Genomic DNA, 27,781 nt, shown 5'->3' on the forward strand with positions numbered 1-27,781 from the left:
CACAACCCCATTCTTTTTAATTGTGTTTCCCCCGTTTTTGGGTCCCTGAAGCCAATGTAGCACATTTATACAGCACTCTTCTGTGCTTTAAAGGTTTTTTTTTAAGGATTATGGCCATAACACTGTGCCACAAAGGAGTGTTCCCCCTCCTCCATACTCAGCATGCATAGTGAACGTGAACTGTTATGAAGTACGCTGACATGCATTTTGAACACCTTGCACTTATTCTACTTTTAAAGTAACTTTAATGAAAAACTGCAAGTCAAGGTTCCCAAAATGTTTTTTACTGAATGTACTGTGATGCAACACATGAGTGTGAAAATTCTGTTGAAAAAGTTTTTTCCTTTTTACTTATACTTGACTGCATGACAACACAATTGATATAAAAGAGTTGAGGTTTAGGCATTTATGACCAGCATTAGCCTAAATGAAATCTCCTAGGTTTGTTGGAGTCGGTTTTCTATACATTTAAATTTGTGTAGTCACCTGGTTGGATGATATAGTCCATTTCTCTATCATTTGGTTCTTCTTGGACTCCCATGGCAAATGTTTATTTGAATTCCTAGGAAGAAACAATTAAGGTAAAAATAAATATGTGTAAGGAAGACCACAGAGGAATCTCACACATACAGTACATACTGTATATTCTGTCTAGAAAAAAATGGCAATTCAATGCACTGGATGGATCAAATTGTTAGAATTCAACATGCGCAAAGAAGATTTTCAGAAATGAGCGTGTAAGCAGCTTGAAATGCTGGTTAATGAAAACCCTGCTGGCTGGGGCAACAGCTTAGTTAACCTGTTTCCTGCACTTTCTACTGAGCTTCTGCCTCTCTCCCATGCTGATAATAAAGGGTGGCTCTGCTCAGTCAGACAGTCTACATGGGTGAGATGAGAGAGAGCAAAAAGGCCCTATGTGCACCAGGCAGGTTGGGCCTGCCCACAAGCTACCCAGCTGAGAAATAAGGTTGCCTAAATGATCACCTATGGAGTTTTGTAGCCATAACAATATTTAAATTTGAATATTTTTGGTCTGTAACATGTTGTAGTCCTAAATTGATGTTTATTCTGGAGCTGGAAGAGTTAAAGTATTTAGCTGGGGAACAATAAGGAGAGTAGGGCCCAAGTCCAGTGATGGATGGGATGGTGAAAGAGAGACAAGAGGGGTGCATGTCTGAATCAACAGAAGCAAGAGGAGAGTGCACGGGTGTCTTCTTTGTGCCTTCAACACACAGGAATTTAGAACACTCTAATCAAATGAGCATGTGGCTTGAAAATATAAATACATAACTTACTAACTAAATAGATACATAAAAATTTACCCCACTTTTAAGTACCAATGGGGTTTATTTACTAAAGCTAGAAAGTGCAAAATCAGGCTAATTTCTGCATAGAAACCAATCAGCTTCCAGGTTTTATTACCAAAGCTTTATTGGGCAAGCTGGGGATAGAAGCTCATTGGTTTCTATGCAGAAGTGAGCCTGATTTTGCACTTCCCAGCTTTAGTAAATAAACCCCATTGTGTACTTAAAAGTGGGGTATGCCTGTACAAACCTCAATCCATGCACCTATTATGGTTCCCATCCGCCTGAGTTACTTGTGACAAGTAATGCCATCACCACAGAATCTCAGGGGATGGCACCATCATGGGATGTGACATGTTCTTATGTGTCCAAACACCCATGATCCCTGAACAGAGGTGTATTTTTTTTCCCTAGAAACAGTGAACAGCTTTTTGATCTCTGAGTAAAGTCCCCCCATCTGCTTTTCCACTCCTTACTACTGGGCAATCTCTGTAAATGATGGTGTCACTAGGGAATAGTGAGACATTGTAGGTAGAAGAGCTAAGAATCAGAAAGCTGGTATCTACACACTTCTTTTTGGTGATCAAAGGGTTACATAGTTACAGAAAACAGACGAACGGTTTTCCCTATAGAAATTTATTCCTTCGGATAGATTTGAAACATGTTCTATTTCTAGGTCCGTCTAAATTTTTGAAGAAAAAAGTCAGATGAAGCCCACACACGATCGTAATATTCGACGGAACGATTCTGTCTGACCTTTTCTGATGGAAAGTCCAGTCGTGTGTATGCGGCATTACAGTCGTTTATTTATACCACAGGTCTAGTAAGTACAAGCCAGAAGGAAAGTTGCATTATTTAAATACAACAGAGCCTGTCTGTACTGTAAGATGCATGAGCATAGCATCCCTTACTGGTAACATCTTCAGTGTTCTGCTAGAGCTTCCCTGAATATCTTATGCAAATACTTTCTGAAAGTCAGTATTTACATACACTTATGCACCACATGACATCACTCTTGCCCAGGAATAGGCCAGTCGGGCATCGATCATTGCATTGTGGGATAGGGAAGGGGAGGTGGCTGTTTTTCTTGTAAGTCAGGTTTCGCTGTGATGTGGGGCCCTGGTATTGCATCTATCCCAAGAGGGTCATACAAGCACTCATCAATCTAAGGAGAGTCAAAACTGACATAGCAAACAATGGTATCAAAATTAGATCTAAGCAGATTTGAAATGTACATAAAAAAACAATATTTGTTTGAACCGCTTTTGGTCTAGCCTTATGGTAACCTCGAGAAAGGTAGGCTGCATTCCATCTATATTGGTCTCAATAAATTAACCATTTGCTTATATTGTGCAAGTGCCTCTTTTTCAAAAACTTCATGTATTACAACAATCATATTCTATGACAATACAACATTAACATTTCCAATGGGGTGAATACCTGTTTTAAGCACTGAATATACAAGGTAAATCAACTGAGCTTGATACATTGATACAACACAAGTTAATAAACCCAAAAAATGAAATATGTAAGTGGTTTACTCATACCTCCCAACGTTTTGAGATGGGAATGAAGGACACCTATCAGCAAAAGTATGCAGGCATAGGACACACCCCTTGCCATGCCCCTTTAAAGGAGAATTGTACAAAAAACAAGATTGATTAAACCCACAAGTGATATTTTTTACCAATAATTTTTCCTTTATATTGGCTTTTGGAATTTACAAATGCAGCAATTTAGAAATCAGATGAAAAGTTTAGCACTGTGAAACACTTTTTGATAGATAAAAAGTGAATTTTATATACACCTGTATAGATCAGACCAAAATGAGGGACAAATGAGTAGGACTGAGGGACAGAGGGACATTGCTCCAAATCAGGAACAGTCCCTCGAAATCAGGGACAGTTGGGAGCGATGGTTTACTTGCGATTTGTTCTCTTGGCATGCACTCTGTTGCAACAATCTTTCTGTACCCTACAGCACTGGAGGCAGTAAGGTTAAACGATGCCTATACAATTAGCCGTAATAAGTCCTTTCTTTGAAATACTGTACTCTGTACTCCTAGGATGTATGCATTTTATGGTATGACGGAAATCTATTCATTTACAATCAGTGTATTTAATTTGGTTTCAGTGACAGGCCACAGTATGTTTGGCTCCAAATAATAAAATTGTAGCACCTTGGTAGCTTATCCTTCACATGGTTGCCACCCAGTAATGCACATTTTAAATAGTACCCCAATGCACTGCTACAGTAGTGGGCAATGCCATGTACCACAATGCACTTACCATGCATAGCGGTGCGCTGCATTGAACAAAAAAAAAAAAAGGGTGTGCAAGTGATTTTTGTGTGTTAAATCAAAATAAATGAGCTGCCTTAACACAATGCACATTCATGTTTAACACAACACGTGTTAACTCACATTAACTGAACTGAGCGCACTACAATGTTATGGTGTTAAGCAGGCCAAAAATAATTGAGCATTGAGGAGGTAGGGGATTTTACTTTTTCACTGGATGCATGGAGTGGGAATCACATTTACTTTGTAATCCCTTAGCACTCTCGCCTACGAAATACCTAGCAGCGGCAATCATAACAGTCTAGCCTTTCAGCAGATTTGTATTGATTCTTTTCTGCTGCCTCCTGCTCTTCATCAACATACTTAGGGTGCCCATAGATGGATCAAAATTCAGCCAGTTCAGTAGGAACCAGCCGAATATGGATCCATGTGCAGCCTCTGCAGTTCAACAGAAGTTGATCTACCAACTGACTTCTGTTCAACAGACCTATTGGAAAAAATCTGCTCAATCAATGGCTGCCGAGCTGATCTGTGTATTCTAACAGTAAGGGGAGTCTTCTAGCTGTCAGAATACAATAGTGCAGCAGGAAGGATTCCCCAAATCTGGTTTATGATTCGGATTTTTATGTAGTTTTTATATTATGTTGGTATTAGGTTAATTATGAATTTTGGGTAATGCTAGAGAAAGTGGTATAATATTTACATTTTGGTAGTTTGAGTTTCTGTTATTGTTCAATCTATGTCACTTATTCTATGTAGAATTTTAAAAGGATGGTATTATAGAGTATAGCATTCGTTACATTTTATTTGGTATTTATTGCGATTATTGGTAATTTTATTGTTATTGTGTCATGTTTGGATTTGTCGTTGTGATTTTGTGTTGTCTTCATTGAATATAACTGTAACTTGCTAATTTCCCTTTGACATTATTAAAGTATTCTGAATCCACCTCAAATGTGTGGGTGGTGGAATCAGTTCAGTTTTTTTTCCATTCAGCCCGTTGGCTGAACAAAAAAAGGAAACCATGGACGGACAGCTTTACTTGCATGTGAATGGGGGGGAAATCTATGTGGTTGGAAGACAATATTTGGAAGACACATTTATCAACTTATTTGATTATTTACCCCAATTATTTCTTCAACAGAAAGTAGGTGATCTTAGGAGGCAATAAGCATAAAATACAAGGCGCTATATATAAATATATTCATACTATTCACAAATGTTTCTGTAAAAGTACCACTTGAGATTTGGCTTTGTATTCACATTTTGCTGTACAAATTGGTACAACACAATGGCATCTGAAATCCTCAGTGTAGACTACGTAGAATCTTTGGTGTATGGTAGCAACTCCCCTCTGAACATTGACTTGGGTTAAAACCAGAGCAATAAGAAAAAGGTTATGGTATGTGAGCCAAAAAGAATCACAAAGCCCATCATCGAACCAGCAGAGTTTTACAACAAAAACATTTCTCACTTCCATGTCTCCTCTTTTTGTGGATAGAGGAACGAATCATGAAAATACTTTTTTTATACTGTACTTCCAGACCTGCTTGTTCATAGCACTAGCCAGCTATGTGGGTTAAGCCCATTGTTTTTGTGTGATAGAGGTAAAACTTGTGGATAACTTCTGTTTTAAGAATGGTCCACTATGCTTCACATTGGTGTATTGGAGTACTTTTTGTTTTCTTGTGGCTCATCAACTTAAAGTGTTATTAAAGCCTTGTTTCTTTTTTAAAATAACAAACATGTTATACTTACCTGCTCTGAACAATGATTTTGCACAAAGCAGCCCGGATCCTCCTCTTTTCGGGTCCTATGATGGCACTCCTGGCTCCTGCCTGCAAGCAGCTTTCGGTGGGGGCACTCAAGCAGGTGCGTTTCCGACCCATGGCTGTTTCCATTCGCTCATGGAGCCACGGCTTGGCCCCGGCCCTCCCTCTACTTATTGGCTCACTGGCTTTGATTGACAGCAGTGGGAGCCAATGGCTGCTGCTGCTGCCCAAAGCCAATCAGGCATGCGAGTCCTCAGAGGCAGGGCTCTAATGGACATCGTTGGATCGAGAGGGGGCTGCTGCACACATAACGTTTTTTACCTTCATGCATAGTATGCCTTAACAACAACTTTAACCAATTGGATTGTACTTTCTTATTGTTTCCCCAAGCCCAACTCTAGAGAAGCCACTGTTTCCAGTGATGATGACCAACAAACCTGAAACAGCTTTAGACAATTTAGAATGAAAGTTATGTATCTATGCTGAAAAGGAGTGTTTCTTAATGAACAGTGGATCCAGGGGTATAAAAGAATGATTTACATGGCTTCATCCACTATCCAAAAATGAGGAATAAGCCCTCTGGATTTTGGGATAATTGGGTGAAACCTCCGAGCTCTGACCCTTATCTAAAAGGCTGCATTCTACTGTATTTGGTGCGCTGTTTGACTAAAGTGCACAAAGATATAAGGATATGATCTCATTCATGTTACAAGCTTTCAGTATTTGCTCAATACTAGGATCAGAATGTATGTGGAGTAAAGCCTGGGGAAATACACGTATCACAGGAATTTCACTTTTGGTTATCAGTCATCTTGTTCTTGTAAATACTTTTGGAGGGCTTGTTGACAGGAAGTGTACCGTTTATCATAGATCAACAATCCCTGTTCCAGCTAAATGAAGACATAATATATGGATAGTCTGAGCCCATATGAAACTGTTGTACCATAAGGGCAGCATTACATAGACCTAAACCACAGCAATGCCTTAATTGTATAGCGTTAATATGTCAATATGTATCTGAATATGTCATGCTCTATTCAGTTCATACGAAATGTAAAAGGCAATGATGAATAATCAGAAGCAATCACCGATTTGAACGCAAAAATTAAATGAGACCTACAGAAGCATCAATCTAAAGACTGAGAGTGCATATGTCTTATCAGCTCACTTATTAATGCTGACGAAGTTAGCAGGTGTGTAAACCCTAGAGCTGGCCATACACTAATAGAATTTCTTTCAAAATTTAAGATTATTGCATGCATGGATGGACTGCGCTGGACTGAGAGATCACCCGTCGCTGGACCCCGGAGAGATGATCATCCGTCACTGGATAGCAAGAGTGGATTACCACCGCTGGAATCTTTTTTTTATTTCTAATAAAGGAATTTTTCAAAAGTGTGTTTGTCTTATTTAACTATTTTTACACTTTCTATGTGAAATGGTAGGGGTACTTTTGTACCCCCTTACCATTTCAAAAGGGGGGGCTGGGATCTGGGGCTCCCCTAGTTAAAGGGGGCTTCCAGATTCTGATAAGCCCCCCACCCGCAGACCCCCACAACCACCGGCCAGGGTTGTGGGGATGAGGCCCTTGTCCCCATCAACATGGGGACATGGTGCTTTGGGGGGGACCCCAAAGCATCCTCCCAATGTTGAGGGCATGTGGCCTGGTATGGTTCAGGAGGGGGGGCGCTCTCTCGTCCCCCCTCTTTTCCTGCGGCCTGCCAGGTTGCATGCTAGGATAAAGGGTCTGGTATGGATTTTTGGGGGGGGGAACTCCACGTCAATTTTTTTTTAATTTGACGCGGGGTTCCCCTTAATATCCATACCAGACCTGAAGGGCCTGGTAATTGAATTTGGGGGAACCCCACACTTTTTTTTTTATCAATAACTTTCAATGAGTGTTCTCTGTATTACGGGAGCCGACAATTCATTATAGCCGTGATTCAATGTAAATGACTTTTTTTCTGCAGAAATGACACTTTGTGCCGTTTTTAAAACTTTTTTTTTGCATTGATCCATGTCCCCTGGGGCAGGACCCAGGTCCCCAAACACTTTTTAGGACAGTAACTTGCATATTACCCTATAAAGTTAGCACTTTAGATTTTGAGCGTTCCATAGACATTAATAGGGTTCTAAAGTTCACATGAAGTTTAGGTCTGTTCACAGGTTCTGGTGCGAACCGAACCAGGGGTGTTCGGCTCATCCTTAATAGCTTCTGAGGGAGGGGACGTGATCTCCCTTTGTCGTGAGTTGGGGAGATCACGTAACCGCTCATCTCCTCCAAGAAAGCCCTGTCTCAGAGCTGTAAAGTGGCTACGAGTCATTTGACCGGCGTAAAGACAGTTTAGAGGGGGGCATATTACACAGCACAAGCGCCGTGCTGTGTAATCTGCTTTAAGTGACCAGAATCTACTTTTTTTTGGTTTAACGAACACTTTAAGGTCAGTCATACAGGTTATTGCTAAGGCATCAGTATAGATTTCCCCATCTATGCTAAATAGTGTAGATGGATGACTGCGGAGAACTTCTGCACAGCTTCTTCAACTTTTTAATTTGAAGTTTGTCGAGCTAAGTGGTGCTAAAAAGGCCACCCCCACCATTTTGGTTTTGGCCCAATTCAGCAGGAATGAAAATTTGAGCCGTGTATGGCTGGCATAATAGTAAAAACTTCCATGGTTTGCTCTCTTTGGATATGATAAAATATATATCTGAAAGCATTTTGTTATATGTGAAACCCCCCCCCCCCCCCCTCAAAAAAAATAAAAAAAACATGCTGTTATTCCACAACAGGTTTTTGTTTTTTGTGGATTTTTTAACACTCTTGTTGCCAGACCAATTTGTTGTTAAAATCTGCATATTAGCTATAGAATAAAAAAAAATGTGTGCAACTGTTTATCATATCTTAATTTTTAGTGGCCTGCGAGCCATGCTGAAGCCCTATATATCTAGTTTTGGGCTGTTGTGTGCAACATGGTGAAAACAATAAAAGCTTTGAATGGAAAACTATTTCTAGAAAAATACATATTTTCTGAAAAAGTGGTTAGCCAGCTATAAAGCCACCCAGGTATCTTTTACATTATATCACAGAGCCTGCTAATAGAATCTTAACAAAAACATAGGCTTGTGTTAACTTTTTGCCATAACTTTTGGTGCATGTTATTGGGGCAAAAGGGATAAAGGGATGATGTACTGAGAAATATGTAATATATATGTACTTTTAAAATTTCACCCTAAACTTTTTTTTTACAAACATTTGCTGTACAAACGTCACAACATTCACACAACCAGGGCTTTTTTTTCTCAGTGGGAATGCTGGGGAATGCAGTTCTGGCACCTCCAGTACTGACTGTATGTGATGACAAAGGGTGCTGGGCTGTGCTGCAGGGTCTATTGGGGTTCGCTACTGGGAGATCTATTCTAGCTGGAGGGGGTCTATTTTTGCAGGGGGGTCTATTCTTGCTAAAGAGGTCTGTTGTTGCTGGTGGGTATCCTATTGTTGATGGAGGTGGGTCTGTTGTTGCTGGGAGAGATATACTGTTGAGTGTGGGGGTGTATTGTTTCTGACTGCTGGAGAGTCTACTGACGCTGGCTGTGGGGAGATTTGTTGTCGCTGGGGGGTATTTTGTTGTGGATGGGCCATTGTCGTTAGGGGGATCTATTGTTGCTGGCTGCAGGGGATCCATTTTACTGCTTTTATTATTATTCCCAAATTCCATACAAAATTACTTAGCAACACAAAATGATACTTGGTTCTAGACATGTGCATGACGAAAAAAATTAGTTTTGTTTCATATAGATTTGTTAATCTAGTTATTTTGTTTTGTTAAATTTGGTTAATTCATTCAATTCATATTCCGAGTTCATTATATGTATTTTATCAAACTTTATTTGAATTTACCAATATATTTCAATTCAAATTAGTTTGAATCTATAAAATTCGAATCAGTCAAATCAAAATTTTTGATTATTTTTGATTCAAATGCTGCAGCCAAAATGTTTACATTTAAAAAGTGCATTTTGATGACTCTTTAAATCACCTTTGTCTTAACTAAGCATTTTTTCAAAATGGTACTCTAATAAGGCACACAGTCTTTGATTTCAGAAATATGTTTACAGCTTGTAATGTAAAATTAGATTAAAATTTCTATTAGAATTTTGGACGAATTTCTTTTCGTATTCGGTACAAACTTTGTTTATACTGTACATTAATTTGGGTATTCGGCTATATCCGTATCTTTGAATAACGAAAAATATGTCCAAATATTTATTCGGAACAAAACGAATTGCATATGTCTACTTGGTTCTGTATGGTCTAAAAGGCCAGTACTAAGGAGATGGGTAGGGGTGGAGAAAAGGGGTGACTCAGAAAGGGGGGGGGGGGAGTTCCTTTCCTGTACCTATTATTGGAGAAAAAAAGCCTTGCACATAACCATCACAAATAATCCCAGTAATGTGCCTGATAGACTTTAAGGATAATACAAAACCCATGAGGCAGAAAAATCCAAATTGATTAAAACATAAAACAAACAAAAAAAACACCTTTCTTCTAAATTAGTGAGCCAGGGTTGCCTACTGCAGTATAGGACTAGAAGACACACCGAAATTAAGATTTTTCCTGTAAAGACTGACCTTGTTACTGCCTATTGCAATGTCTGCTTTTCACTATGTAACCTCCGATTATGCTCTTCTTTTATGATAAGCTCATTGTAAAATGACTGACTTACCTTTAATCTCCCTTTGCATTGGCTTTTGTATCACCATGAACTCCTTAGCATGGGTACATATACTGTATGTATGTATGTAAAAGGGAGTTACAGTACAGAGAGCATTATTTGTTGCCTGATATGGATTGGGGGGGGGGGGGCATGCTGTTTTGTTTTTTTTAGGACTTTTCTATTGCTGGCATTTTTCTTTCACATTTCAGCTCTCAGCAGAGAAGCCCACTGACAGTTGATGAGCCATCGGTTGTTAAGGATGCGGCAGCCGGCTTCCCAACAACAACCAGCTATTCTCTTCACACAGAATTTGAATCTGTGGAAAAATTTTCAACCGATCTGAATTTGAAATGTTCCGAAAATTTGGAATTCATTAGAAAACTAATAAAGCAAACAAATTTCAACTAAATTTGTTACTGTTCCATTCGGAGATTCTGATACACCTGAATCTCCGAATAACCAAAAATGTATTCGAACCAAAACAAATTGCACATGTCTATGTAAGTTTAAGCTGAACTCCAAGCGCACAAATTCTCATTTAAATATATTCATTAACAATGATTAAATCTATTTTTTGTGCCCTTGCAAACCCAGCTTTCACCTTGTAAGAGTAGCAGTGACATCAGCCTGTGCAGAAATCAGAGTGTGGGTGGGACCTAGCAGGCCTCAACCCAGTACAGACTGTCACAAAACCACGAGGGGGACAGGGGTCGATGCAAGACCAGTTTCATGCTGAATTACTGCACTGATTTGAAAGAAATACACAAACAACGTCAAGACTCAAGTAAGAATATACTGTATTTAGAGAAGAAGATTTGCCTAAAACTGAAATTCAGCTAAGAACAAATAAAAAAAAAAAAAAAATAAAAAAAAAGAAGTACACGATGCTACACAAATAACAGTCCTATGTACAAAAAAAAAAAAAAAAAAAAATCACACAAAGAACACTAAGGAAATAAACTACACTACCTAAATACTCTTCATAATCCCTTCCCCATCCCCACTCACCGAAAAAAAATATTTAAAAGAAAAAAAGCCCCACTGACCTCTGTAGCTGCATGTACTGTGGAGCTTTTCATCCCCAATGTTCACTGTCCTGCCTGACCCCAGAGTTCCTGCTCTGTGTTTACAAAATAGATGACTGTCACTGCTGGGAGAGGGAAGCAGGGTGGGTTGAGCACGTTACGGAAATTGAGGATGTGTTTGTCCTGTCCTGACAAGAAATGAGGGGAAATATATTCTAAAGGGACACGTGCAGCAATAACACATTAGGAACTCTAACCCTCAATAGGGATGAGCTCGATGTTCAAGTCGAACATAATATATATATACTCTGTTTGGCATACGAGCGATTGCCTGAATATATACAGTGGTGTGAAAAAGTGTTTGCCCCCTTCCTCATTTCCTGTTCCTTTGCATGTTTGTCACACTTAAGTGTTTCGGAACATCAAACCAATTTAAACAATAGTCAAGGACAACACAAGTAAACACAAAATGCAATTTGTAAATGAAGGTGTTTATTATTAAAGGTGAAAAAAAATCCAAACCATCATGGCCCTGTGTGAAAAAGTGATTGCCCCCTAAACCTAATAACTGGTTGGGCCACCCTTAGCAGCAACAACTGCAACCAAGCGTTTGCGATAACGTGCAATGAGGCTTTTACAGCGTCCTGGAGGAATTTTGGCCCACTCATCTTTGCAGAATTGTCCTAATTCAGTTACATTAGAGGGTTTTCGAGCATGAACGGCCTTTTTAAGGTCATACCACAACATCTCAATAGGATTCAGGTCAGAACTTTGGCTAGGCCACTCCAAAGTCTTCATTTTGTTTTTCTTCAGCCATTCGGTGGTGGACTTGCTGGTGTGTTTAGGATCATTGTCCTGCTGCAGAACCCAAGTTCGTTTCAGCTTGAGTACACGAACAGATGGTCGGACATTCTCCTTCAGGATCTCTTGGTAGACAGCAGAATTCATAGTTCCTTTTATCACGGCAAGTCTTCCAGGTCCTGAAGCAGCAAAACAGCCCCAGACCATCACACTACCACCACCATATTTTACTGTTGGTATAATGTTCTTTTTATGAAATGCAGTGTTCCTTCTACGCCAGATATGCTTGGACACACACCTTCCAAAGAGTTCCACTTTTGTCTCATCGGTCCACAGAATGTTGTCCCAAAAGTCTTGGGAATCATCAAGATGTGTTGTGGAGAAATTGAGACGAGCTTTGATGTTCTTTTTGCTCAGCAGTGGTTTTCTCCTTGGAACTCTGCCATGCAGGCCATTTTTGCCCAGTCTTTTCCTGATGGTGGAGGCATGAACGCTGACCTTAACTGAGGCAAGTGAGGCCTGCAGTTCCTTGGACATTGTTGTGGGGTCTTTTGTGACCTCTTGGATGAGTCGTCGCTGCGCTCTTGGGGTAATTTTGGGCGGCCGGCCACTCCTGGGAAGGTTCACCACTGTTCCATGTCTTCGCCATTTGTGGATAATGGCTCTCACTGTGGTTCGCTGGATTCCCAAAGCTTTGGAAATGGCTTTATAACCCTTTCCAGACTGATAGATCTCAATTACTTTCTTTCTCAATTGTTCCTGAATTTCTTTGGGTCTCGGCATGATGTGTAGCTTTTAAGGATCTTCTGGTGGACCTTACTGTGTCAAGCAGCTCCTATTTAAGTGATGCCTTGATTGTGAACAGGTGTGGCAATAATCAGGCCTGGGTGTGGCTAGAGAAATTGAACTCAGGTGTGGACAACCACAGTTATAGTATGTTTTAACAAGGGGGGCAATCACTTTTTCACACAGGGCCATGATGGTTTGGATTTTTTTTCACCTTTAATAATAAACACCTTCATTTACAAATTGCATTTTGTGTTTACTTGTGTTGTCCTTGACTATTGTTTAAATTGGTTTGATTGGATGTTCCGAAACACTTAAGTGTGACAAACATGCAAAGGAACAGGAAATGAGGAAGGGGGCAAACACTTTTTCACACCACTGATATATATATATATATATATATATATATATATATATATATATATATATATATACACACACACACACACACACACACACACACACACACACACACATATATATATATATATATATATATATATATATATATATATATATATATACACACTCTCTCTCTGCATTTAGTGTAGACTAGATATTCAGTCTAGACTTGTCAGAGCTGGGCTCAGCCTTTCCCTGTCAAAGCTCGCCGCTCAGCTGTCGGCTAATTGCCAGCTCCTTTCTCTCCACAGTGACTCACCTGTTGATGATATCCTACTCGTCAGTCCTGCCTACTTAAGCCGTCCAGCCCAGATGATCTCTGCCTTCGCCTTGGTCACATCTCTAGAGACGCTCTCCTGTGTTCCTGTTAAAGACTTGCTTGGCTGACATTCCTTCTGGCTCCAGATCCTGCTTACTGTTCTACTACACTCATCCCTTGCTCCCTGATGTTTTGGTTTGTCTGACTATCCGTTCTGGTTCTTGAACTCTAGCTATGTTTATTAATAATAATAAAAAAGTAAACAGAGTAAACAAGTGTGATTTAACAGTACTTCTCTCTCAGTCTGATTCATGGTTTCTGACAAGACTCTATATTCAGTCAGTGCAGGCAGTGTAGTATATATAACACAGTCTATTGGAGTGGTTAGTGGGGAACCCTGTGCCAATTTTTTTTTTTTTAATGACATGGGGGTCCCACCCAAATTCACCCATTTCAGACCCTTCAAGTCTGGTATGGATTTTAAGGGGAACCCCACACCAATTCTGTTTTAAAAAAATGGCGTGGGGGTCCCTCCCAATCCATACCAGACCCTTATCCGAGCAAGCAGACATTGCAGGCCATGAAATCATACCAGGCCGCTTGCCATCAACATGGGGAGGGTGCTTTGGAGTCCCTTAGGCTGCTTTCACACTGCAACGGGAGCGGCGTCGGCGGTAAAGTGCCGCTATTTTTAGCGGCGCTTTACCTTCGTTTTAGCGGCGGTGTGCGGGCGCTAGCGGGTGGTTTTAACCCCCGTTAGCGGCCGAAAAGGGGTTAAACCCGCCCGCAAAGCACCGCTGCAGCGGCGCTTTGCCGGCGGTATTGCCGCGGTGTCCCATTGATTTCAATGGGTAGGAGCGGTGAATACACCGCTCCTTCACCGCTGCAAAGATGCGGCTAGCAGGACTTTTTTCACCGTCCTGCCAGCGCATCGCTCCAGTGTGAAAGCCCTCCGGCTTTCACACTGGAGTTAAAGGGGCCGGTTTTTTTCAGGCGTTACACAGGCGCTATTTTTAGCGCTGTAACGCCTGAATACCGCCCCAGTGTGAAAGCAGCCTTACAGACAGGCTAAGGCCTCTTGCACACTCCAGCTTCAAAATGAGCTAAAATACAGCCCATTAATTGGAATGTGCCTATGCACACAGGCGTGTAAACAAGCGCAGTGTATTCTTCAGTAAAAATAAATAAATAAAATAGAAAAATCTGCATTGGGCAGTAATTTACGTCTCATGTGTGCATTCCCACAAATGCACAGATTTGTCCATTGACATTGTCAATCCTAGGTCAAGCTTCCGCGCATGCGTGAAAATGTGCGTGAATTTGCGCAAAATGTTTGCAAACGCATATGCGCGAAAATACATTTAAAAAAAATATTTCATTTTTATTGTTTCGATTTAAGCATTATTAAAATCACTGCTCCTGAATAAAAGATCTGTTTTAAAAACATTTTTCTGCATTGATACATGTCCCCTGGGGCAGTACCCCATTCCCAAACACTTTTTATGGCAATAACTTGCATATAAGCTTTTAAAATGAACACACAAAGTTATTTGCCAAACACCATTTGTCTACACAACAATTCCCCCCCCCCCATAACACTTATCACAATCATATTATATTGATAGAGCAAAAAAGTATCCCACGATGGCCCTGATGAAGCAACTGTGAACTGGTAAACACGTCTGCATTTATTTCACAGGATACAACATTGCTCTACATTTGTTTGACTTTATGGAAGTTGCTATGAAATTATATGTATGAATTTTATTGAATGGTGATGTTATCCACCAATTTATGTGATTCATTGCAAGTTCACACCAGTGCGTAGTGCAAGATCGCATATGATTCACACCGCACTGCAGTGCAAATCATATGTGATGCCTGTGCAATGTGATTTCAGCCATACAGATAGTATGGCTGAATTTACATCGCATTCGGACCATTTGGTCCGAATTTTGGTCCGCACCAGAATCGGTTTGCATGGGTGTTCACTAGGGATGAGCTTCGAGTTTGAGTCGAACTCATGTTCGACTCAAACATTGCCTGTTCGCCCGTTCGCTGAACAGTGAACAATTTGGGGTGTTCGCAGCAAATTTGAAAAGCCGCGGAACACCCTGTAAAAGTCTATGGGAGAAATCTAAAGTGTTAATTTTAAAGGCTTATATGCAAGTTATTGTCATAAAAAGTGTTTGGGGACCTGAGTCCTGCCCCAAGGGACGTGTATCAATGTAAAAAAAAAGTTTTAAAAACTGAAGTTTTTCTGAAGCAGTGATATTAATAATGCTTAAAGTGAAGCAATAAAAGTGTAATATTCCTTTAAATTTCATACCTAGGGGTTGTGTATAGTATGCCTGTAATGGGGCGCATGTTTACCATGCTCCCTGCACAAAGTGTCATTTCTGCAGGAAAAAATAAGTAATTTAAAAGCACTTGTGGCTATAATGAATTGTCGGCTTCCCGTAATACAGAGAACAGTCATTGAAAGTCATTGATAAAAAAATTCAATTACCAGGCCCTTCAGGTCTATTATGGATATTAAGGGGAACTCTGCGTCAAATAAAAAAAAATTACGTGGGGTTCCCCCCCAAATATACATGCCAGACCCTTCAGGTCTGGTATGGATTTTAAGGGAAATTCCACGCCAAATGTAAAAAAAAAAAAAGAAAAGGAGTGGAGTTCCCCCCAAAAATCCATATCAGACCCTTTATCCGAGCACGCAACCTGGCAGGCTGCAGAAAAAGAGGGGAGGGACGAGAGCATGCCACCTCTCCTGAACCGTACCAGGCCACATGCCCTCAACATTGGGAGGGTGCTTTGGGGATCAAAGCACCATGTCCCCATGTTGATGGGGACAAGGGCATCATCCCCACAACCCTGGCCGGTGGTTGTGGGGGTCTGCGGGCAGGGGGCTTATCAGAATCTGGAAGCCCCCTTTAACAAGGGGACCCCCAGATCCAGGCCCCCCTGTTTGAAATGGTAATGGGTACATTGTACCCCTACCATTTCACAAAGAAAGTGTAAAAAATTTTTCAAAAACACACAGACACTGTTGGGATAAGTCCTTTATTAAATAAAATAAAAAAAATAAAGATTCCAGCCATGGTAATCCACTCTTGGTATCCTACGATGGCTGATCTCTTCTCCGGTGTCCGGCGATGGGTGATCTCTTCTCCGCGGGTCCAGCGGTGGGTGATCTCTTCTTCGGGGGCCAGTGCAGCGCATCCTGTCTCCATTGTAGACACTGCAAGAATCCCGGCAGCCTGACAGGTCTTAGCTGAGGAGGACGGGCCACCTGTCACCTGACCCCGGCCCCCTCTGACGCAAGGGGAAACCTGGGCTTCCCCAGTGATATATGGGTGACCCTGCCCCCCTCTGATGTAACGCAGGTTTTCGTTGCTGGGATTCCCGCAGTGTCTCCGCTAGAGACAAGATGTGCTGAGCTGGACCATCGGGAGAGATCACCCATCTCTGGCGAGTGGATTACCACCACTGGAATCTTTTTTTATTTTTAATAAAGGACTTATCCCAACGGTGTCTGTGTGTTTTTTAACAATTTTTTACACTTTCTTTGTGAAATGGTAGGGTACAATGTACCTGTTACCACTTGAAACTGGGGGGCGGGATCTGGGGGTCCCCTTGTTAAAGGGGGCTTCCAGATTCTGATAAGCCCCTGCCCGCAGACCCCCACAACCATCGGCCAGGGTTGTGGGGGATGAGGCCCTTGTCCCCATCAACATGGGGACATGGTGCTTTGAGGGGTCACAGACCCCCAAAGCATCCTCCCAATGTTGAGGGCATGTGGCCTGGTACGGTTCAGGAGGGGGGGCGATCTCTCATCCCCCCTCTTTTCCTGCGGCCTGCCAAGTTGCGTGTTTGGGTAAAGGGTCTGGTATGGATTGTTGGGGGGGAACCCCACGTCATTTTTTTTTTTTATTTGACGCGGGGCTCCCCTTAATACACATACCAGACCTGAAGGGCCTGGTAATTGAATTTGGGGGGAACCCCACGCTTTTTTTTTTTTATCAATGACCTTCAATGACTGTTCTCTGTATTACGGGGAGCCGACAATTCATTATAGCCATGAGTGCTTTTAAATGACTTTTTTTCCTGCAGAGATGACACTTTGTGCAGGGACAGTTCTAAGCACGGGAAACATGTGTCCCTTTACAGGCATACTATACACACTCCCCAAATACGAAATTTAAAGGAATATTACACTTTTATTGTTTCACTTTAAGCATTATTAAAATCACTGCTCCTAAAAAAAAATTTCAGTTTTTAAAAGTTTTTTTTGCATTAATAAATGTCCCCTGGGGTAGGACCCAGGTCCCCAAACACTTTTTAGGACAATAACTTGCATATTAGCCTTTAAAATTATCACTTTAGATTTGAACGTTTGAGTCCCACAGACTTTAATAAGGTTCTAAAGTTAACGCGAATTTTAGGTCTGTTCGCAGGTTCTGGTGCGAACCGAACCGGGGGTGTTCGCCTCATCCTTAGTGTTCACACCCATGTGATCTGATTCATGTCAAAACTATCAGTTCACAGTGCGATAAGCAAGCTGAAATGGGGGTGTCATTAACATTGTATTAACACTTCCCGCAGTTCGCATATGGCAGTGTGAACTGCCTTGCGAGTCGGGTAAGATGCGGGAACCCGCAGTGGACTTGCAGGGTTCCCGCATCGCACAAGTGTGAACTGGCAATCAATCAATTTATTGTTTTATCCATTACACTTGTTTTGTTAGTATGGTGCCTTAAAAGAGATATACTGTATATATTTATTTTTAAGGTATTTTTTCTTCCTTTTCTTTTTTGACATTTTTAATTATTTAGACTTGCCACTGTACGCTCATTCCCTGAGATATGGTAAATTATATTTTTGAGACGGTTAATCTGTGTTATTATTGTGAGTAAGAAAGGGACCTTTCCTCCTTATTACCTCAATAGGTCCTGGACAATATATTCAGTTAATTGTAATATTTATTTACTGATATGTATACTATTAATGTGGACCTGAACTCAAAAAGTGAATATTTGCTGTTTTAGGGAACCTCTAGAAATGTCAATTGTGTCACTGTCTAAGCAGTACATTGAAAGATATACGTTTTCAGGAATTTCTCCTAAAAATAGCATCTTCCTTCCTGGTATGTAAGTGTGCCTAGACACTCCTGTGGCTACAACCTCATAGTTGTATATCTGCACTGCTGGGCTGGATTTAGACTGCTTGATCCGGGGGTGTACTAAGGTGTGGCCATACCGTCATCACATCTTTGTATTATCCTCTGTACCTACCTCTCTTTGTTATTCTGTCTATCCAGAGTCTATCCTTGCTGGCAGTGGCTGTGTGTGAGTCACTGACAGTCTGTCACACAGTGTGAAAGATATCCAGGGAACCAGTATTCCTTGTTCATTTGGTGCATTTCTGTACCACAAGTCACGACCCAGAAGAAAGGTCTGATGTGCAGAGTGCAGAGGTGGTGCAGGAATGAACAGGAAGAGCTAGTTCCCTGCGTCTCTATGTCGCTGCAATGAAAAGCATATTTGGGGCCCATGCACCCACACATGCATGGATTTCACTTTGGAAGCAGTGGCTATGGACCTGCCTGCACAAGGATGCATGGAAAACCTGTAGATCCCTGTGTAGGTATACACAGCCCTCACAATGGGCACAGATGCATACACCCTTTGGGAACGAGATCTTAGGCCAGCATTTCTCAACCTTTTTTTCAGTTATGGCACCTTTTAAAAAATGCTAAATCACAACGCACCTCAGTGCCAAACTGTATTCATTGTACTCTGGCATCTGCACTGTGTGATAATATCATCCTCTCCTTGCCTCGAGGGAACCCCTCTTTTCATCCAAGTCCCCCTGTTACATTAGAGCCAACTTCCTTCTCATCAGAGTTCTTCCCAGTGGTATCCGCTCACGCAGGGCGCAGGGGCGCCACCCCCAATCCATGCATCCAGCTCCTAATCTACATACAGGGCGCCGGATGCATGGATTCCAATGTTTTTTTTTTTTAGAAGCACATGATTCGATTTCTCTCAGAGCACTGCGCCCAGAGCCCACCCAATTGTGTGACATTAGCGAATAATATTTGCCAACGTCTTTCCGTTTCTCCTCCCAGCCAATCAGGAAGTGGGTCAGACCCGATTGCCCGCAGGTCCCAAGTCCTGATTGGACGAGAGGAGAAGCGACCGCCTGGACTCGGGAGGAGACGCAGGGGTCAAAGCTGTGACCTGGATGGGGTAAGTGCAGGGGCTGGCAGTGGCCTGATAGGCAAGTGATGTGACGAATGAACGATGGGGGGAGGGAAGCGACGATCGAGGAAGCACGCGGGGGGGGGGGGGTTTGATTGGTTGGGTGATACTGCCACCTCCTTATGCCTTTTTTTTTGTCTTTTATTTCATATAATAAAAAATGTTTTATTTTATATATAATTTTTTTTTTTTTTTTAGAAGCACATGATTTGATTTCTCTCAGAGCACTGCACCCAGAGCCCACCCAATTGTGTGACATTAGCGAATAATATTTGCCAACGTCTTTCCGTTTCTCCTCCCAGCCAATCAGGAAGTGGGTCAGACCCGATTGCCCGCAGGTCCCAAGTCCTGATTGGAAGAGAGGAGAAGCGACCGCCTGGACTCGGGAGGAGACGCAGGGGTCAAAGCTGTGACCTGGATGGGGTAAGTGCAGGGGCTGGCGGTGGCCTGATGGGAAAGTGATGTGGCGAATGAGCGATGGGGGGAGGGAAGTGATGATCGAGCGAGCACGCAGGGGGGGGGGGGGGTTTGATTGGTTGGGTGATACTGCCACCTCCTTATGCCTATTTTTTTTGTCTTTTATTTAATGCTAAATGGCTATTTTGCATTGTAGGAACCTTAACTGCGAGCCAAGTGTTTGACTTATGGTTGTCACCCAGGTTCAATTCTCTTACATGAGAAAGATTGACAGGCGATGCCACCTGTTAAAGTTAACATGTTGTGATAAAATTGCCACACGCGACAACGTATAATATATAAGCCACTTGTTTTTTTTCTTTACCGGCTCCCCATGAGAAGGTAATCTTATACAAAGGAAAAAAAGTCTATTGTGCATAGCCACTATGTTTACTCAATTTTCCTGTGTATTCTAGATGACTTAGTTTCGGTTTGTACTAATCATTATGTCCTACAGTGAGCAGTGTAACAAGGTTTCAGGTCATAAAGATTTCAGTATGATATCATGTCTGCACTGCCTTACACCACTAGCCCACATCTCTGACTCACTCAGCAATCACCGTCTCAAATAAATCCTGTATGACTCGTGAGCGACTGTGCACATATAATGTAGCACACAACATCATAACAAAAATATAAAACTTTGTGAATATAGACAGAAGAATTCTGCTAAACATTATATACAGCTAATCGGAAAAAAGTATGCTTGGAAAACAATATTTCTCTGTAAAAAATATATATATAAATATTCAAACTTCACCAGATTGACAATAACAACATAGTTGTGCACCTATCTAACACGGAAAAAAAAGAAACCCTATGCACATGCATAGATCTAAATAGGCACCAAATGATGTATATGATCATCAAGTATGTGGATCTCATAGGCAGTGGTGGCCCAGTACAGCTTTGACTTCTAATGATGGTAAACAAGACCTAAAATAACAATTGGCTTTAGCTCCGTTGGTCCTCCTCAATGAGTCTGTGCTAAAACTAACAGTTTTAGTCCTAAAATAGCTACCAGTTGTATGCAAAGGTCTCCCATGGGGTTCAACCAGCTGTCGCTTGACTCTGACTTTCACATGTCTGCCATAATTGAGGACAGATGCTGTGATAAGCAGAGGAATTGACTAGCAACTTGGGAAGAGCCCAACTCTTGGAAACCTAATTAATTTAGTCTAGGGCAGAGGTCTCCAAACTTTCTAAACAAAAGGGCCAGTTTACTGTCCTTCCAACTGTAGGAGGGCCGGATTGTGGCCAGTGGGAGTAGAAAAGGTTCCGACACCAGTGGGAAAAAATAATGCCCCATTATTACTGTAAGTGGGAGGAATTGTGCCCCATCATTGATCTCATTGGGCCCCGTTGTTTGTGTCATTAGGAATTAGAATTGTGCCCCATTGTTGTCAATAGGAGGAGTTTTGCCCCATCGTTAGTGTCATTGGGAGGTAATGTGCCTCCTTCATTGGTGTCAGTGGGGGGAATTATACCCCAAGGGCCAGATAAAAGCGAGCAAAGGGCCGTATCTGGCCCCCGGACCACAGTTTGGAGACCATTGGTCTAGGGGAAAGTAAAAATGCTTTTACTTACATGATCTTCCACTCCCCTGGCTGGGAACACTAGCACGCGCTTCAGTGGTTTATTGTCTCTAGACTTCATGTCCAAAGCAGACCTACGATCTTTGAATTGGATTTGATGACTTCAGGACTTTATACCACCTGAGCGTAGGGGAGAAGACACCACAGGGACAGGTCTAGCAGCCTTCAGATTTTAGTGAGTAAATCTACTTTAACAAGTCCCCTGGACCTAACTGAGCAATTATCCCTTGCTGTGTAAGCCGAGCCCTACTGCAAGGGATACTTTTCAAGTTTCCCGGAGCTTTAAGCAATGATCTGTAAAACCTAGAAGGAGTCTGAGGAAATTGTATTTCAGGGTTAAAACTTTTATTTTTAGCACCGGTGCGTAATAAAGCATTTCATAGCGTATATTAAAGTTTGCTCGCATTCTTTTCTAATTGATCTCTTCTGATTAAAATATTCGAACTATACTTGACAGATAATTTAATCGATATGCCATGCACATGGCAATGAAGTTCAATAATTAAGATTTGATCTACAAGCGCATCTCTGGTTCCACTGTGTAGTTTCATGATCTGATTCAATGACATGATCATCAATCAAATCAGAATGAATGAAATCCTCATGAACAAAGTATTTCAATGCCACCGATTGATGAAAAACAATTATTTTCCACCCTGGCTGATTGACTATGTTTGATCGAATCCAATGTAAATTGAGTCTAAATCAGTTAGAAGAGAAGTTATAGCTTTTGATTTTTATTTTTTTTTTATTCATTTTTTTATTCGATTGATTGCAATTCAAAATGTGTATGGCCAAAAAAACAATGTCTACATCAAATTCTTCACATATCTTCCTAAAAAAGTATCCAGCATCCTATTTATCATTACATCTGTACATTAAACACAACCATTAGGATAACGCAGATTGTGTAAGTGATGGGAGTAATGCTGAAGTATTTTACACTACCCAATTGTATTACTAACAGCAAGCCAGATCACTTAGGCTTGGTTCACACTACTGCGATGTGCTTGTGATACGATTTTCAGTGTGATTATGTAGAGCGACTTCAAATCTGGTTAGCAATAGAATATTCTATGGAGGGAAATCGCACTGAAACCACCCCAAACTAGCACAGGAACCTGTTCCAAATTCACACTGCACAGAGCCACATTGATGTGAACGGGCACAACTGAAAACAATGCGATTTCCCTTCTGGGCAGTGTGCATGTAATCAGAAGCTGTGCACCAAATTCATGATATCTGTGTGACAATTTAATTTTTAAAACATGCAAAAAATTCAGGTAGATTTTATTTCTGACACTTTTAATCTGTCGTGATTGTTTGCGACAAATTCAGGGAAAAAATACCCTTGTATCAGTGATAAGAAAAGTGTAGGTAAATAGGACCTGGAGTAAATTGTGCTGTACATGCAATTAGTGGGTCGCAGTTCTGCAACTAATTTCTTCATAGACTATTCTGCGACAGATTCATATATGCTTTACCTGCACAGACATGGATCTTTTGTGCCATTTGTCAAACTACCATAAGAAAGAATTCTAATGAATATTTACAGCACTCTTTAATAGAATTTACATCAGCTTTATGAAACATGTATTTTATATAAAATGTAATTGAAGGTAATAATATATATATATATATATATATATATATATATATATATATATATATATATATATATATATATATATATTAATTATACAAATTTGTATATAATGCATTTTCAATATCACCACAAACTCATGCTACCTCCAACAATCACAATATTAGAAATTAAAACAAAAGTCAGTTATTAGAAGTTACACTATAGATCATCCAAAGAAAAAAGGTTTACCGTAGTTGGAAAAAAATATATAGCAATAAATGAGATACAGTTTAAAAGGTAAATTAATAGAGAATTGAAGAGAGGGCATATTTAGTAAGTGCTGCCCTACCTAAAAAGCCGGTCAAAGTCCAGTAGCACGAAGTACAGTATGTGAGTGTAATGTGCAGAATTCTCCGTTTGGTATGAGAGGCAGCTGGAATACCTGTCTGTACCTGAACGCAGAGAAGGAGGGAGTGACAGTATTAGTGGGTTGGACTAGGTATGTTGTAATAACAGGATTGCAGACATACACCAAATCTGTAATCTACTTGACCGCCATTCTTAGTGTCCTTGGTTTCTTTTGATATTTAAGTACCAGGGCATAACTGTTTTCTCCTGTAGCAAGGTCCCAGGCCTCCTTCAGTTTAATGAGAACATCCAGAGCCAGAGATGGCTGACATCTTCCTGCATGTAGTGGGTTGCAAGGCATAGTTGTTGCAAAGATGGTGAAAGTCACTGGGTACCAGACACTTCTTGAGTGCAAAAGAAAGTTTATTTCTCTTAACCTTTTCTGGGGGGGAGGGGGGGAGTGTTAGGGCCAGGACACCCTTAGGTATTTGGAAATTCAATTGGCAGACACTTTGACTTCAATAGGAGAACAGCCATGCAGGTAAATTTTGCAAAAGCATTTGACACAGTTCCCCATAAACATTTACTGTACAAAATAAGGTCCGTTGGCAATGACCATAGGGTGAGTACATGGATTGAAAACTGGCTAAAAGGGCGAGTTCAGAGGGTGGTGATAAATGGGGAGTACTCGGAATGGTCAGGGGTGGGTAGTGGGGTCCCCCAGGGTTCTGTGCTGGGACCAATCCTATTTATTTTGTTCATAAACAACCCAGAGGATGGGGTAAATAGTTCAATCTCTGTATTTGCGGATGATACTAAGCTAAGCAGGGCAATAACTTCTCCGCAGCATGTGAAAACCTTGCAAAAAGATCTGAACAAATTAATGGGGTGGGCAACTACATGGCAAATGAGGTTTAATGTAGAAAAATTTTAAATAATGCATTTGGGTGGCAAAAATAGGAATGCAATCTATACACTGGGGGGGGGAGAACAAAGCAAATAGAATATTGCCATGCTTTAAAAAGGGGATCAACTCCAGACATATAACAATAATTCTCCCGCTCTACACGACTCTAGTCTGGCCGCACCTGGAGTATGCTGTCCAGTTCTGGGCACCAGTCCTCAGGAAGGATGTACTAGAAATTGAGCGAGCACAAAGAAAAGAAAAAAAAGTCAATACTTTAATATTCTCCAAACCCGTTTTTACTTAAAACCGGGTCTGGAGAATATTGGTTATGAGGAAAGGTTATGAGCACTGAACTTATTCTCTCTGGAGAAGAGACGCTTGAGAGGGGATATGATTTCAATTTAGTACTGGTGACCCTACAATAGGGATACAACTTTTTTGCGGCAGGGAGTTTAACAAGACACGTGGCCACTCATTAAAATGATAAGAAAAGAGGTTTAACTTTAAACTACATAGAGGGTTCTTTACTGTAAGAGCGGCAAGGATGTGTAATTCCCTTCCACAGGTGGTGGTCTCAGCGGGGAGCATTGATAGTTTCATAAAAACTATTAGATAAGCACCTGGACAACCACAACATACAGAGATGCAATATTGACATATAATCACACACATAGGTTGGACTTGAAAAAAAAAAGACACACGTCCATCAACCTCACCTACTATGTAACTATGAAAGGCATCCAGCAAGCCGCCACATGCAGGAATGCTGTCTCCTATGGCAACAGTCTTTAGCAGTTCCTAACTTGAAGTTTACAGTTCCTTTATCTTCCACTAGAAGCTCACCTTGTAGTTCTTCAGCACACTGAGCTCCCGGTCTCTCACTAGATCCACTGATTCACTATCACTGAATCCCTTGAGCTCCTTCAATCTTCACGTGGTATGTTCCTCAAGCATCACCCTGCTTCTCTGCTGGGTCCCTAGCTTGGCACTCTAAAATGCCTTTCAAGCTTCACCAATGCTGGCCTGCTCGGTCTCTATCTTGACACACAAGGCTGTTCTGCAAGCGTCACCTCGGCTTAGGGTTGCCACCTTTTCTTCAAGCCAAACCTGAACACTTTAGCAGTGGCATTTTTTTTGGGGGGGTATAAAGCTATAAGATTGTAAAAGACCTGGGACAATTTTGGTGGCCTGAAAGAGTAGTAATGTGGCACATTGCTTGGCTTTGGCTGAATTTTGAGTGTTCTGCACAGAATGCAGGGGTCAGATATGTCCTGGGGAAAGGGCTAGTGCTAGCAGGGGGTGGGGAGTGTTAGATATGTGCTGGGGGGCAGTGGCTGCTGGTGCTCAAAATTTTTTGGGGGGGCGCAGCCTCTGTGCCCATCATATGCAGCCACTGTGCCAATCATATGCAACCACCGTACCCATATTTGCTGGGGCACTTGGGGGGGGTCAGATATGTGCAGGGCAGCACTTTGTGAGAGAAAAGGGCCAATGCAAGGAGGAGAGGTGGGGAGTAGCATATGTGCTGGAGGGGTCCTTTGGGAAGGAATAGAGATAGTGCTAGGCATGGGCGTCTGCAGCAGGGGGCAAGGGGGGTCAAGTGCCCCCCCGGAATCCCCAAGGTGTTGCAGCAGCCAGCAGGGTCTGCCATAGCCGCCGCCGTGCTGCATTTTTTTTACTGAGTCTGCTGGCGGCTCTCTGTGTCTCTGAGACACAGGGCCGGACTGGCCTACCGGGATACCAGGTTATTTCCCGGCAGGCCGCCTGCCCTGGGGCCACTTTTAGTTACGGCTGCATCCTCCGCTCTCTCCTATGGATCACAGCGCTGGCTGGCTCTGTGTTCGGCAGCTGCGCTGTAACACAGTCCCACCCCCCCAGACCAGCTCGTGTGATAGTAGAGAGAATAATCATTCCGCCTATCACATGAGCCGATCTGTGGGGGCGGGACTGTGCTACAGAGCGGCCGCCGAACACAGAGCCAGCCAGTGCTGTGATCCAGAGGAGGAGATGCCTCCCGTACAGCCTGCCCTGTGTGCCACAGTGCCTGGATAGGAGGATCAAGGGGGGGGGCTGCAGGGGGCCCCCCTGCCGATTCTCCTATCCAACTTATTTTACTGTCCCCAGTTCACCTTGTGCTCCCTGCCCCCCCCCCCAGTGCTCTCCTCCACCACCACACTCTCCTGCCCCCCCCCACAGTTCTCTCCTCCCCTGTTCTTGCTGCCCCCCTGCTCTCCAGCACTCCCCATCCTTCTCTAGCCACCATCCCAGTGCTCTCCACTCCCCCCTGTTCTCCCCACAGTGATCTTCACTCCCCCCAGTGCCCATCCCATTGTTCTCCCCCACAGTGCTCTCCACTCCCCCCCACAGTGCTCTCCCCTTTATCCCCCCAGTGCTCTCCTCCACCACACTCTCCTGCCCCCCACAGTTTTCTCCTCCCCTGTTCTTGCTGCCACCCCCTGTTCTCCAGCTCTCCCCATCCTTCTCTAGCCACCATCCCAGTGCTCTCCACTCCCCCCCCAGTGCTCCCCCCTGTCCCCCCCGTGCTCTCCCCCGTTCCCCCCCAGTGCTCATCCCCCCAGTGCTCTCCACTCCCCCAGTGCTCTCCCCCCCTGTTCCCCCCCACAGTGCTCTCCACTCCCCCCCAGTCCTCTCCCCTCCGCGCTCTCCCCCCAGTCCTCTCCCCTCTGTGCTCTCCCCCTGTTCTTCCCCCCCCCAGTGCTCTCCATTCCCTCCAGTGCTCTCCCCCCAGTGCTCTCCCCCCTGTTCTCCCCCCCAGTGCCCTCCACTCCCCCCAGTGCTCTTCCCCCTGTTCTTTCCCCCCCAGTTCTTTCTCCGCCCCAGTGCTCTCCCCCTGTTCTTCCCCCCCCAGTGCTCTCCACTCCCCCCAGTGCTCTTCAGCTCTCCCCATCACTCTCCAGCCCCCACCCCAGTGCTCTCTAGCCCCCCATTCTTCCCACCCCTGTTCTTTCTGCCCCTCTGGTGCTCTCCAGCCCCCCAGTGCTCTCTACCCTCCGTGCTCTGCACCCCTGTTCTTTTTGGCTCCCCCCCAACACTCTCCACTCCCCACCCCTGTACTCTCCACTCCCCCTGCATTTTTCCCCCACCCATGTGCTCTCCAACCCTACCAGCGCTCTCCACCCCCCATAGTGCTCTCCAGTCCCCCGTGCTTTCCACCTCTGTTCATTCTGGCCCCTGCTGGTGTTCTCAAGCTCCCCCCTATTGCTCTCCACTCCTCCCTGCTCTTTGTACCCCCCAGTACTCTCC

At 42.7% G+C, this 27,781-nt stretch overlaps 1 protein-coding gene across 2 annotated transcripts in view; it reads right to left on the reverse strand.

Moving 5' to 3' along the window:
* INAVA (innate immunity activator) overlaps positions 1 to 27,781 on the reverse strand; it is a 60,087-nt gene that overhangs the window by 22,391 nt on the left and 9,915 nt on the right. The window contains exons 1-2 of one of the 2 annotated variants that reach the window (XM_077481495.1): positions 23,612 to 23,727; positions 487 to 562 (exon numbers count right to left, since the gene is read on the reverse strand). In XM_077481495.1, the coding sequence (XP_077337621.1) occupies positions 487 to 541 (55 nt within the window). In that variant the 5' untranslated portion in view covers positions 542 to 562; positions 23,612 to 23,727. Of the gene's footprint in view, positions 1 to 486; positions 563 to 23,611; positions 23,728 to 27,781 lie in introns of those variants that run through there. The other variant, XM_077481496.1, reaches the window with a different exon arrangement.

Source organism: Lithobates pipiens, unplaced genomic scaffold (assembly GCF_037356315.1).
Source record: "Lithobates pipiens isolate NorthernLeopardFrog02 unplaced genomic scaffold, aLitPip1_a1.2 Scaffold_16, whole genome shotgun sequence".
Taxonomy (NCBI): Eukaryota; Metazoa; Chordata; class Amphibia; order Anura; family Ranidae; genus Lithobates; species Lithobates pipiens.